Below are 14306 nucleotides of genomic sequence, written 5' to 3'. Positions count from 1 at the left end.
AAGAATGGCCCCCATAGGCTCATATATTTGAATGCTTAGTCACCAGGGACAGCACTACTTGAGAAGGGTTAGGAGGTGTGGCCTTGTTTAGTAGGTGTGACATTGTTGGATGAAGTGTGTCACTGGAGGTGGGCTTTGAGGTTTCAAAAGCCTAAGTCAGGCCCAGTGTCTCTCTCTTCCTGCTGCCTGTAGATCCAGATGCAGAACTCTCAGCTACCTCTCTGGCAACATGTCTTTACGCTGCCATGTTCCCTGCTTGACTCTGAACAAAAGCCACAATTCAATGCTTTCTTTTATAAGAGTTGCTGTGGTCATGGGTCTCTTCACAGCACCAGAACACTGACTAAGACTGAAGAAGGAAGTCAACAGATTTCTCTACCGTTTATTTTCAGTACAATCCGTACACGATAATCACAAGACAGAACAGAGAACGGAACCGGACACCAGCTACTATGCCGCCACCGCAGCATTGCTTCCTTGGTCCAAAGGGGGACGGGGAACCTGAACCAAGTCGCCAGCTGCACTTGCGCCCATTTCACTGCCTGTTCGTCCACCTTCCAAGAGAGGGCGCATCCCACAGCCCATCTTTTATTTGGGTCACATACTCCCCGATACAAACTCTGCCCTTTAGACTGAACCACTCCTTTCAATTCAATTGGCTAGCGGACCGGTGACAGAATTCCTGTAACGTAAGACAGCTGTCAAATTTGAGTTCAGGTTTCCTTTTTCTGAGAACCAAAGGCAATTAATTCTCATAATATAAGTATATATTTATTTATCATCAAAAGATTTTTCTTATACCAATGGTGGGTGCTTAATTTCAATTAAGATGACAGTGACTATACATCTACTAGAATTAAATTGAATAAAATACTCAATGTAATAAACTGGAAGCCTTTGCTACCAGAACCATAGGGCCTTTAACAGTCAGTATAAGACAAATAAAACATTTTAACTTGCAACTCAATAAAAGCGAAACAGATGCTGGGTGACTGTGGCGGCGGCGGAGGCAGCGGCACATGACTTTAATCCCAGCACTCGGGAGGCAGAGGCAGGAGGATCTCTGTAAGTTGGGGGCCAGCCTGGTCTACAAATCAAGTTCCAGGACAGCCAGCAGAGCTGTAACACAGAGAAATCCTGACTTGAAAAACAAGCAAAAAAAGCGATGCCGAACACTAGTTACAGAAGGTGGAAAGCTATTCTTTTCATGGTTCAAGTTCAGTCCTCAACATCCTTATAATATTTAGTGAACAAGTTGTTGATTACATTGAGATATAACTTTCTGTCAAAGACCTAATTCTGTTCTAATCAGGGGATCTGATACCTCTTCTGACCACTCCAGGCTCCTGTAAAATTACATATATATATATATATATATATATTCATATATATTCATATCCACATATATATAATTAAATGAATAAACTATTTAAATAGTAACAATTTTTAAGATTTTTGTCCACTACAACACTTTTCAATCCTTAAAGTTTGTTTTAATGGATAGGTAATACATTCTTTTTTTTTTTTGGTTTTTCGAGACAGGGTTTCTCTGCGTAGCTTTGCGCCTTTCCTGGAGCTCACTTGGTAGCCCAGGCTGGCCTCGAACTCACAGAGATACGCCTGGCTCTGCCTCCCGAGTGCTGGGATTAAAGGCGTGCGCCACCACCGCCTGGCATATATTCTTAAGTGCTGTCAATGTGTAAATTAATCTTAGAGAAGACACAGGAGAAATGTGTTTGAAGTAAACTACTGAAAGACAAGTGGAATATAAAATATATCAAGGGTTTTTCTGAAATGAAACTATAGCAAAGACAGAAGAAATTAAAAGAATGAGGTGGGTAGAACATCACAGGGTTAATAATGTCACAGAGTTAATTAAACCACACTCCAATGTATACAAAAGAATATAATAGGAAAATTGAGCATTATCCTTGTCAGTCAAGCATGACAAGAGTTTGAAAATAAGATAGTATGATCATTAATTAAATATATTAAATGCTATGATAGCATAACAGTATCATTTGCTCCTTGTCTGAGGTACGTAATCTAATATAATTGCTGCTTTGCTGAGGTTACTATTAAGTAAAAATCTTCAGGAAATACAGAAGTTGAACACTCCTAATCTGAAAACCACAAATCCAACTTTCCATAAATCCAGTACTTTTTAAATGCCAACATGACCCGGGAAATTAACACTCAGTGTCATGTAACAGGCCACAGTCAAAATAAAAAAAAAATGATGTATTGGTATACAAAATACACAGCTCAGTGTGTGCTTAACATGGCAGTAGGCCCTGGGTCTGGTCCCAGCACAATCAAGAGAATATATGTGTATATACATATACACACCTTGAGGTATATGAGAAATATAAACTAATTCATGTTTTGACTTGGATCCCATCCTCAAACAATGCATATACAAATACTGTAAAATCCAGGAAAGACAAAAATCCAAAATACTGTTAGTCTCAAGCATTTTGGATAATATTCAACCTGTGTGACAGGCCAGGCCCAGAAATGGCATGGAAATTAACAGCTGCCAAGCCTGAAGGCTGGGACTGATTCATACCTCAATTCAGGCAGGTAGCTTTAAGAAATACAAGCCAGGCGGTGGTGGCGCGTGCCTTAATCCCAGCACTTAGGAGGCAGAGCCAGGAGGATCTCTGTGAATTTGAGGCCAGCCTGGTCTACAGAGTGAGATCCAGGACAGGCACCAAAACTACACAGAGAAACCCTGTCTCAAAAAACAACAACAACAACAACAACAACAAAACAAAAAAAAAAAAACAGAAAAGAAAAAAAAAAGAAATTCAATACACTCATTTCAATTCATGAAGTCTGAAATTAAGTGCACGGGCAACCAAGGCGTAAGTCATCAAGGTGCACTGCCATTGAACAGATCTTAAAGACACCATTCTCAGCCATGCCTAGGAAGTAGTACCGGGCAGGAAAGCCCTTCAGGAAACAGTGACAAAGGCATTTCTCATTTCACACGGCTTTAATAGATGGGGAAGACGGCAGAACACAGGAGCAATTCCATGCACGCAGTCTCTTCTGACTCTAAAACTCTGTCTTACGTTATCACCCAGTGTTCTGAAGACAAGTGAGCAAATCAGAAACAAGCGGGAAGCAAAGGCACTATAACCCACACGGATCTTAAGTTAGTATATTCATTTGGCAGAGAAGAAACAGAATGCAGCAAAATTCAGAAATCCTGTTTCCTTCCAAGAGGCTGCTTCTGTATTTTTTTTTTAAAGAATTATTTATTTATTATGTATATAGAAGAGGGTTTGAAATCTCATTACAGATGGTTGTAATCCACCATGTGGGTGCTGGGAATTGAACTCAGGACCTCTGGATGAGCAGTCAGTGCTCTTAACCTCTGAGCCATCTCTCCAGCCCATGCTTCTGTATTTTTTGATGCATCAATTTAATTGCAGAAATGGATGACATCTCACGCTAACCGTTGTAATGACTATCAAGTCAAATAACTATAAAATATAAGGTTATTCTACATTTCCAACACAATCTTTAAACACGGAAGACTGCCCACCAACAAAGCCTAGAATTTCTAAATTAAATTTTAATTAACTAAATACAGAATTCAGATACAAATTACGCATTTTTATAGATGTATAAACGTTAAAACTCCTTTTTTATCCTTGAAAAAAAATTCACAAGCCCCGGGCTGCCAAGATGCCTCAGTGAGCAAAGGTGCTTACATCCAAGCATGACAACTTGAGTTAGATCCCAGGGACACGCACAGTGGGAAGAGAGAACTAACTGATGCCCTAACAGTCCTTGAACCGCCATATAAACGTTGTGACAAAGATGTACACTCACACCCCAAGATAAATACATGTAATTTTAAAAATCACAACATCTACCCAGCATAAGAGCTCTCACATTAATTACTGAGAATAAAAATACTACAGAACAATTTGTTTGCAGACCCTTGTCAACTCGACTCATGTCCTTTCCAAACTTTACAGTGCTCACATCGTGTCCCACCAGGTTAAACGGACAACTTCTGCTCCAAAGATGTACAGCCAAATATAATATCCTGCCTCCCTTCCTTGGGGCACCACACAGGCCACAGGAACTAGCCTGGCAAAAAACACATCTTAGAGCAGGGAGGGTGTGGCTCAGGCCTCTAATCCCAGAGGCAGGTGGATCTCTATGAGTGAGAGGCAGCCAGGGCTATACAGAGACATGGTGTGGAAAACAAACAAAACAACCACATGTTAATTTTGATGTTTCCCGGGTCTCTCATTTATGCCACAGAGAGGCACGAACACAAAGAAATTAGTAACACACGAAGCCAGGGTTGTCTCCTTTGCACACATTGTCAAATGTCTGGACTGCTAGTTGTAGAAACGGTACATCCAACAGTTCAGATCAACTAGCCCTCTGAAAATAATCTCAGTGTTTTTTGTTTTGTTTTGTTCTGTTTGTTTTTTCCAGACAGAGTCACTTGGGAGACAGAGCCAGGCGATCTCTGTGAGTTCGAGGCCAGCCTGGTCTACAGAGCGAGATCCAGGACAGGCACCAAAACTACACAGTGAAAATAATTTTAAAAGTGAGATATTAAAGTAATCTTCTTAAAAGCATTAAATAACTATCAACAAAATGAGAAATAAACAGTTCCAACCCACTAGAGATTGGAACTCAGAAAAGTGATCTCAACTTTTGCTTTTGTAAGATTATAAAGAAAAGAATAAACAGTAAATGCTGTCTGTCCTTCAAGACTGGGGGCCAAGCAGAGTCCTGGACAAAGGTGGCTTTCGGCTGAGGTTCTCAAGGGCCCTCCATCTGAAGACTAATAAAGGACTGGGAGGCACATCGTGTTTGCCATTCCAACCAAACACCTGAGAGACACCCTGAAACACAAGGAGATTCCACATAACCCAGTGGCCCCACCGCTTTGAGACTCTGGTGAGTGGATGGACAGTGGATGTACTGTCAAAGCAAGCAGCTCATCTCACGACCCAAAAAGAGGTGGCCTTAGAGGGGACAACACCAATACCAAACATGTCACATTAGACCTCCTAACACTGCCACCTTGGGGACCAGGCCCTTAACACATGGACCTTTGGAGGACACTCCCCACACTCAAATCATAACAGAAACCATGAACTCTGGCCACACGTAAGTCAGTCATGCAGACAGTCCAGCAGTTAACAATGTGACATTTGATTAAGGTAGTTTTATAGCCCTAGATGCTTGATAATACCAAATAAAAATCTTCACAAAAATGTTAACATTATCTCATACAACCAATTATTTCTCCCACAGATCCACAGAGATTTACAAACATCGGAGTTAACAGATTATAATTTCCTAGTTACTATACTCAGGAGGTGAGCAGTCAAGTGTGTGTGTGTGTGTGTGTGTGTGTGTGTGTGTGTGTGTGTGTGTGTACTGCATGGAACGGCAAACTACAAAAAAAAAATCACACAGATTTGAAAAAACTTGGGACTGTAAAATAACCTAAATTAAGCACTTGCTGGAAAAGTAACCAAATATGAGATATCGGTGAAAAAGGAGTATCTCTGAGGATAAAACCGTCCAGAATAAAGCCTTTAAGACACAGTAAGAGGAGGCAGGGCACACAAGGGGCAGGAAGATCTTCACCTACCAATGCTGAATCTTATTAAGAACCAAAGAGAATACTGCAGTAAAGACGGTATTTGAAGGCCCTTTGGCTGACAAATGTGTGGGACTGATAAGAACTGATCCATCCATTCATGAAGCCCAGAGCCTAATCAGACTAATAAAGCATAAGATAGAGTTAAAAAGTTTTCTCTCCTGAAAGGGAATATGATAAAATTCCTTATTAGAGCCATGGTGCCAGCCAGGTGTGGTGGTGCATGCCTTTAATCCCAGCACCCAGAAAGCAGAAGTGGGAGGATCTCTGTGAGTTTGAGGCCAGCCTGGTCTACAGAGCAAGTTCCAGAACAGTCAGGGCTACATAGAGAAACCTTGTCTCAAAAAAAAAAATAAAAATAAAAAAATGGGGAAAAAAAGGAGAATGAGTTGACATAAAGCAACAATCAATCTAGAATGTATTCCAAGAGATAAGTGCTAACCTAGAGTTCTGTAGCAAAAACATCCTTCAAGCATGGAAAAATAAAGACCTTTCAGGCAGACTGGAGGAAATCTAAATTTCAGATTCTTTAAGATCAGTAAAAATGATCCTAAATAGAAGTTTATAGGAAACTAAGAAACAGAAAATACATGCATTCCTCTAAACAATACTGATGGTCTGAGAAAACAGAAACAGCCCCTGAGATGGCTGAGCTGGAAAGGTAGTCGCCTGGCAAGCAGGAAGATGGTGAGGAGGATCCCTGTGGCTCACTGGGAGCCAGCTTAGACTAATTAGGAAGCCCCCAGGGGCTCAGGTCCCAGTGACACCCAGTCTCTACCAGGGTAGAGGGCTCCAGACAGACGCCAGAGGCCAACTTCTGACCTCCACACTCACCTGTGCACACAGATGAGCAACCAAGGATGGGGTATAGCTCAGTGGTAGAGAGCTTACCTAGTCTGTGTGAAGCACAGGGTTCAATCCCCAGTAAAGGAAAGGAAAGAAGGGAAGAGAAAGAGAAGAGAGAAATGTAATTAATAAAATCTGTAGTAAACCCTTTCCCACAAAGAAAACCCCCCAGCCCTGATGTTTCCTCTGCTGGATTTTAACAAGCATTCAAAGAAGAAATGATTCCAACTGATTGTGTATCAAGTATTTATGAGATGAGGGGTGATTTATTTTACAAAGTCGGTGTACTGTTGATTTGAAATCCTGACAAGGACAACACAGACCATTTCACTCACTCAAGCAGATCCTTTCACGACTTTCACCACTACTTCATTCATTCAGGTCCTTTTCTGCCCTATCTAAAGTGACGAGCTTTATTACCTGAACCCATTTTATTTACTTCCAAGCCTAAACATGACCTGTGCATAGATGTGCACTGTTGGCTATGTCCTCTACCAACATGTGAGCTCAGAAAGAGCACGGGTTACTTGATTCTCCAGTCTTGCCACCCTGCTTTACACAGCAGGCCCTCAAAAACAGCTGGGTTTGGTTGGCTTTCTTTTATGAGGTGCTGAAGTCAAACCCAGGGCCCTGGACATCTAGACAAGAACTCCAGCTAGAACTCTTGGTAAATGAGTGGCATTTGTGTTTAGTTTTGCTGACTGGGAAAACACAGTGAGCTATACATTTCACAAGTTCTGCATCTTTGGATTTAACTGACAGTGGATAAAAAACAATTGGAAAGAAACCTTCTATTTGTACTGAACACATATGGCCTTTCTTGTCAGTATTATCTAAACAGCAATTTAATTACCCTGTACACTGCATGAGGTACACATAAGTATCTCTTATCCAAAATGTTTTAGATTAAAAAATATTCAGATTTTTGGATATTTTCATATGCATGAGCTATCCTAGGGATGATATGCAAGCCTAAACACAAAACTCACTTATGTTGCATACACAGCCGCCTTCTTCATCTAACCTGAGGTTATATATATATATATTTAATGTGCCCACATTTTGACTGTGACCTGTCAGATGAAATGGTAAGTGGAGTTTTCTACCTGTGTCATATTGATGCTCAAAAAAAAATTAATATTTTGGACCTTTTCAGGTTTCAGCTATTTGTATTTAGGGATGTTAAACCTGTATTATTAGTAATCTAAAGATGATTTAATGTATTTGGGAGGATGTGCAGAGACTATATGCAAATATTGTCCATTTATGTAAGAGTCTTGGCCTTCCACAGAAGGTCCAAACATAAATCTCCCTTGGATGCTAAGGGTTGACTGAAATGACAAAACCACTACTAGAATGTTGTAGAATACTATTTAAGATTGTTACATTTGTTTATGCTGTGGAACATTTGTTTAATGATGCAAAGATGTGTTGCATTCTTTTATGTTGCATTTGTTTAACACTGTGAAGCTGTGCTACTGTGCCTGTCGGAAAACACCTGATGGTCTAATAAAGAGCTAAACGACCAACAGCAAGGCAGGAAAAAGGATAGGTGGGGCTGGCAGGGAAGGGGGAGAGAATAAAGAGGAAGAAAAATCAAGAGAGATCAAGGAGCAAGAAAAGAAGGGGCCAGCCACTCAGCCACCCAGCCAGTCACAGAGTAAGAGTGAAAGAAAGGTACACAGGAACAGAGAAAGATAAAAACTCAAAGGCAAAAGGTAGATGGGATAAGTTAAGTTAAGGAAAGCTGGCTAGAAACAAGCCAAGCTAAGGCCAGGCATTCATAAGTAAGAGTAAGCCTCCATGTATTTATTTGGGAGCTAGGTGGTGCGGTCCCGTCCGGCCCCCCCCCCCCCCCCCCCCCCCCCCCCGCCATTAGTAAAGAGTAAAAACAATCAACTATACTAGGACTCAGAAAGGCGTATTTTATGAATTAGAAGAACATCATATACATGCTTGGTGGCATGTACAATGTACATAATTCAGGGCTCAAAAACAGCTGTTGAAGGAATATAGAGGCAGGACCTTTTATTTCTCTGCTTTTCCCACAACCTATCTTTCTGTGCTAAGTACAAAATTATTCACATATGGTCAAACCACTAAACCACAAAGTAATCTAGACATTAGAATTTAAGAACATGAAGATAATTAAGGGAGAGTCAGAATATGACACATACTGGAGACACAGTCTGCAAAGGTGTACCAAGACAGCAAAGCTCTCAGCTTTGTAGGAACAGGTGCTTAGAGAAGGTCAGGAGTGGTGATACTCAACACCACAGCATCAAATCTAAAAGGGAGTCTTCGTGTTGTTTAGTACGTGGAATATGGGCATTGAGTCTGAAGGTGCTACAGTCATCTGCTACCATGAGGCAGGCCTAAGAAAGAAACCAGAATTAGGGAAATGAGAGGGCAGAACAAACCTGAGCAAGTGAGCCAAATCCTCCTTTCACGGCAGCCATTAACGACGCCTAAGCTAACATTCAACACAAGATCTCATCATTGCTTTTCAAGTCAGTTTGAATTTGTTGTCCTGTCATTTACAGTATAAGACTATAAACGGATCATTGAGAATTCTTCTAAAAGGCAAGGCATTTGCTAATCTCAACGTGTGTACAGTGACATTTTAAGGCATGACTGTTTTGCGAGACCATTCCAAATATCACAGACTACTTAGTATATCTGACCTCTACTCCCTGATTGCTAGTGGGACTTGACAATTACTATGACAACCAGAAATGTTCCCCTCTATTTCCAAATGCTTTCCCTGAAAAGGAACTACAAATCAGTTTCATAATTGTTTGTACATGGTTCCAACAGGTGTGCTTAAATGTATTTAATATCATACCAACTCTCAAAGCATCCAATATTCTAATCTACCACTCAAATCTTACAAATTTTACATAAGAAGCCACTTCAGATAGTTACTTATGGTTATCAAAATGTTTGGCAAAAAGCCATGTATGGTTTATGACAATGCATAGGTAAACAGTGCTTTATGCTGGCTACTGGTATTTGCGAATTCTCTTTGTAAAGCTTATTTCTCCATAGAACACTGAGGAAATAGGCCACTGACACCATGTTACTTTCTCTCCAGCCTCGTCTTACACTTAAATGCCATAAATGGATTTTCCAAGTATTATAACAGTTAGGGTAGACACCTGATTGATACAGACCTTTTGTGGAAGGTTTACTTGCCTAACTAAGAGATAAGAGGACATATCTTTGGTAGCTATGGCACTTGGAGAAAAAAGGAGCCATGTACAACTATGATAGCATATGCATATGTTCAAAAGTTAGTACATGTGGTAGTATGGAAGAAAATGCCCCCCAAAGGGAGTGGCACTATTAGGAGGTGTGGCTTTGCTGGAGTGGGTGTGATCTTGTTGGAGGAAGTGTATTACTGTAGGGGTGAGCTTTGACATCTCTTCTGCTCAAGCTTCATTCAGTAGGATACTCAGACCATTTCCTGTTGCCTGCAAGATGTAGGACTGTTACTTCTCCAGCACCATGATGATAATGGACTGAACCTCTGAACTGTAAGTGAGCCACTCCAATTAAATGTTTTTCCTTTATAAGGGCTGCTGTGGTCATGGTGTCTCTTCACAGCAATAGAAACCCTAAGACAGCACACTAAGACTAGTCAATTATAGAAAATCCCTGAAAACCTCACTATGCAGTGTAACTGACTAGCCATGAAGTCCTCTTTTATGTGAGATACTGATTAAGTCAGTCGGTTAACTATTCTGTAACTTGGAGCCTAATTAATACATGTTTAAGATCTGAAAACTAACGGGCAGTGGAAGAAGAACCAATATAACTATAAGGTTCAATAGTGGGTGACTGAGAGAAAAGTGGTTACCAAGGGGATTAGGAGGAAGGGGATACAAACATACAAGCACATAGGAACGCACCACAAGCTGTGGGTGGATGCAGGCTCAACTCAGTTTGCTGTCATGTGACTTTTGGCAGCTGAGATGGGGGTCACGGTAAACAGAAGTAGGAAGCAGAGCTCCAGAAATTAGAAATATCCACACAAAATGACTTATATCATAAAGAAAAAAATCTACATGATCACCAAGAAAACACACCAAAGAACATACAGAGCCTTGAGGACATTAGTTACCTTTCTAGGACCCATTTCGCACACACCCCAGCCCCATGCTGTGCCACAGTCCTTATTTTTAGATAGGATTCACTCCTACCAGCTACCACCTCCAGACAAAAGATACTGCTCCAGACCTAACAGCACGGTTTTCTGTTCTGTTCAATCCCAGGAGCGCTGAGGACTCAGGGAAAAGACCAGAAGAGAAGCCTTCTAATTTCCCTTGGCAGTAAACGAAGACGGTAACATGAACATTGTTAATAGCTGTCTTCTTATTAGGAGAGAAGCAAGTCTGAGCAAAGAACTCAGAGGACAATGTTGAGGAAAGAGGAGAAAAATGGACTTTCAGCACTGATTATATGATAAACTTCATGCCACTCTAAGCATGCAGCTGCCAATTACAAGAGGCAAATGCATCACCTCTGTCTGCATATCCTATTTGCAGCCTAGCTGATAAGAAGCACAAAGATGAGAGAGGGTAGGACATTCTAAGGAACTTTCAATGGATCAGGAAACCAGGAAGTACAGTGTAGAAAGCTAAGGACACGTCATTTATTACTACAGAGTATTATATAATTTACAATTGCCTACAGAAACCAAAGATGACACAGAGCAGATTTGGTGCTTAGTGTTCTCTGGTGATTTTTTTTGAAAAAAAAATTTTTTTAAATTACATTTGTTTATTCTGCATCTGTGTGTGATGGAGGTCAGAAGACAACGTGCTAGGGTTGGTTATCTCCTTCAACCACGTGGGTCCTAGGGAGCTAACTCAGTTGTCAGGTTCCAAGGCAAGTGCCTTCACCTGCTGACCCATCTTGATGCCCCCACAGCAACAGTGAAATGGTATGGGACTTCTTCCATTTCATAGGGACTTCATAGTGAAAATGAAAGATGAAGATGTGCCAAACCCTTAGGTGGACAGTTAACACATATTAACCCCTGTGTATCCATCATGCGAGGTAAGTATTACATCCTACTTTATAGGTACAGAATAGTCTGAGTGGGAATATGACCACACCTACTAAACAGTTTTAACACAAGTCAAAACCAAGGCTGAAAGATTTCTCTGAGTACATCAGAGTCCTTGGATCCAAGAATTCTGACTTTTTCTCTGAAAATCTGGACTTCAGAGTAGCCTCCTCGAGTTGTATCTGGTAGCTCAGGGGGAACACAAATGTGTACAGGAGAGGAAGGGAGCAGCTGAAGGAGGCCTCCAAACAGTAATAATGGAGAGTTCTAAATAGAGAGATGGGAAGGGGCTGGTCATGGGCTCATCTGGAGGGGTTTGTTGCTCTTGCACAGACAGACATTTCTTTCTCTGAAATATGAGCAAATATGAGATAATATTGGGGGGGGGGGCTGGGAAATAGAGGACGTATGCCTCAGACAGCTGAGATTTTCTCAGCCACTGGAGTTTAGAAGCCCTAACTTCCTTCTGATCCCTTCAAATGGAAATGAAAGTGTAGGAGTGACAGCGGGTACTTTTTAGTGGTGTAGGAGTGAAGGCTGCCAACAAACCAATGACAGAAGACTCAAAAGACGACTTCTTCCTTCCAAGTGGGCAAGCTAATCTAAAACTTTCATTCATACCTTTTTACGGTCCTGGAGGAATATGGAGTTTACAAGCACTCTACCTCCAAGCTAAAACCCCGGCTTTCTAAACTAGCTTTTAAAGCCCCACTCTTTTGCAATCTCGAAGGGCAAAATGTCAGTATTTTTAATCCCACTTCGGGGCTCTTGACACACATCTAAGTAATGGGATAGAGGAGACAGACAACTTCCTCCACGGCCAGGCCACTCTGATGGGGCAGTTTGCACTCGCAAAGTTTGGCAAGGTCCCTAAATGACTTAGGGCAATTTTGCGTTATCGGTAATCGCGATGACCCTTGAGGGGCGGCTGAGATTGGCACACACCAGCCTTATAGAGACTATCAAGAGCTATAAGCGTTGTTAAGCATTAGTAACAATTGAGAACACAAGAAATCGGAGCAGCCCTTTCTAAAAAACAAAAACAAAGGGCTTGCACATTGGGGATCCTAAAGCCTCAATGCGCTTCAATGCGCACTTTACGCAAATAAAAAAAAAAAAAGAAAGAAAAAAAGAAAGATATAGACCACTTAACGCTTTGTCCCATTATGTGTTACCTTACATTTTTAAGATCTTTTTTTTAAAGGAACATAACACTCCCCAATTTTTTCAATGGATCTACAAAACCTAACGCTTCACAAAACTCACGCCTCCTTCTCAAAAGCTGGGACTAAAGACTGGCTATGCCGAAAGAGATAAACGATTTAGAAGCGAATAACCATGTTGCCATCGCAGGTTCCATTTAGGCAGGAGTCAGGACTCCTCCTAACCCATCCCAGAATATCGGGACTCGTTCCCTTCTCCGGGAGGGGACGAATCCCACCGGCCTCTGTACAACCGGTAAAGCTTTCCTCGGTAACGCCACAAGCCAGGCTCAGCTAATCTAATCCTCCCAGCGCTGCAAAGTTTTAAAGGGCAGCGCAAGAAGGCTGAACTCGAACGAAACGGGCTGGACGACCCACGCACCCCGAGCGAAGGGAGGGAAGCAAGCCCGCTGGCAGGGGCGAGGCTGCCCGCGAAGCCGGGAAGAGGTGCGACGGCGGCGGCGGGAGTCCCGACCCGCGCCCACGGTGTGGGCAGGGGACCCTGCGAGCCCGCGGCCGGCGCAAGGCCGGAGAGGGGCAGGGCCAGGGACGCGCAGAGCGGAGGCCGGGGGAACCCGGGGCCGCCGGGGTCCCGGGAGGCGCCGGCGCCGGGGTGGGAGCCGCCGGCGCGCGCAGCCGCACTCACCTGCCAGACGCTCGCTCCGCGGCCGCAAGCACGGGCGCCGCCCGGGCGCCTCCCCTCCCGCGGGACTCGGGCCCGGCCGCCGCCGGAGCTCCGGGCCCCGAGAGTCACCGGGGGTGGGACCGAGGCGGGCAGAGCGGCGACCGGCCCCGAGCGCGAGGAGGCGTACATAGGGGGCGCTGGAAGGGCAACGCCTCGCTCCCCCTTCCTCAGCGGTAGCCGACTGCGCTCCCCGGGCACAGCATCGCGCCAGCCGCGGCCCGCGGCTCCCAGGCCTTCGCCCGAAGCTCCCCCGAGGCGGCAGCCGGGTTTCCGGCAGCCACACTCCGCCCACTCAGGACAGGGCCGCCGCCATCTTGTCGGAGGCGGGAAAGCGGGCAGCGCGCACGCGTGTTGGGAGCGGTGGGCGGGCCGGCGTCCCGCTGGTCGGGACGGAGGGTCTGGACTGCGCAGGCGCAGCGACCGGTGCCCTGCCTCTGCGGTATTTGGGTAATCTCTTCTAGTCTTTGGATGGATCCTCTGTCTCCAACCTGCCCGCCTTTCCCAGATGAGCTGAAAGCAAATTAGTAAACTTTTCCTGCGCACACTACGGTTATCTGTGAGCATCTGTTTGTATCAAGCATGCACCAAATGCCAGGGCCTGGGCTAGGTACTGATTATAGGAAAAGTATTGAAAATGGATCCTAGCGCTAAGGGAGATCCTAACCCAATGGAGAAGACAGAAACCAGTTTTTGTTCTGTAGGTTCCGCTCCAGCCCTCCTCCCCAGTTTTAATTCTAAACCTACCTATTCTGGACCCTGGGGGGAGAATTCCCACAGAGCTACACCTTGTTTGGCTCTGATCTAGACTGTCAGCACCTAGCTTTGATCTGCCCTTTTGTGTGATGGCTACCTCCT

General features: G+C 43.5%; 1 protein-coding gene across 20 annotated transcripts in view; it reads right to left on the bottom strand.

Moving 5' to 3' along the window:
• Positions 1 to 13786, bottom strand: part of Apc (APC regulator of Wnt signaling pathway) — a 101538-nt gene extending 87752 nt beyond the window's left edge. For 10 of the 20 annotated variants that reach the window (XM_076554903.1, XM_076554906.1, XM_076554921.1 and 7 more), the window contains exon 1: positions 13413 to 13551. Coding sequence is in view for 10 of the 20 variants with exons in the window: in XM_076554925.1 (XP_076411040.1) it covers positions 13413 to 13580 (168 nt within the window). In the remaining 10 variants the exon portion in view is untranslated. Of the gene's footprint in view, positions 1 to 13412 lie in introns of all 20 variants that reach the window. The other 10 variants (XM_076554904.1, XM_076554909.1, XM_076554916.1 and 7 more) reach the window with 2 other exon arrangements.
• Between the last annotated feature and the right edge of the window lie 520 nt (positions 13787 to 14306).

The sequence above is a fragment of the Peromyscus maniculatus genome, chromosome 19, assembly GCF_049852395.1.
Source record: "Peromyscus maniculatus bairdii isolate BWxNUB_F1_BW_parent chromosome 19, HU_Pman_BW_mat_3.1, whole genome shotgun sequence".
Lineage (NCBI taxonomy): Eukaryota > Metazoa > Chordata > Mammalia > Rodentia > Cricetidae > Peromyscus > Peromyscus maniculatus.
Note: the sequence above shows the minus strand (reverse complement) of the source record. Positions and strands in the feature narration are given on the sequence as shown.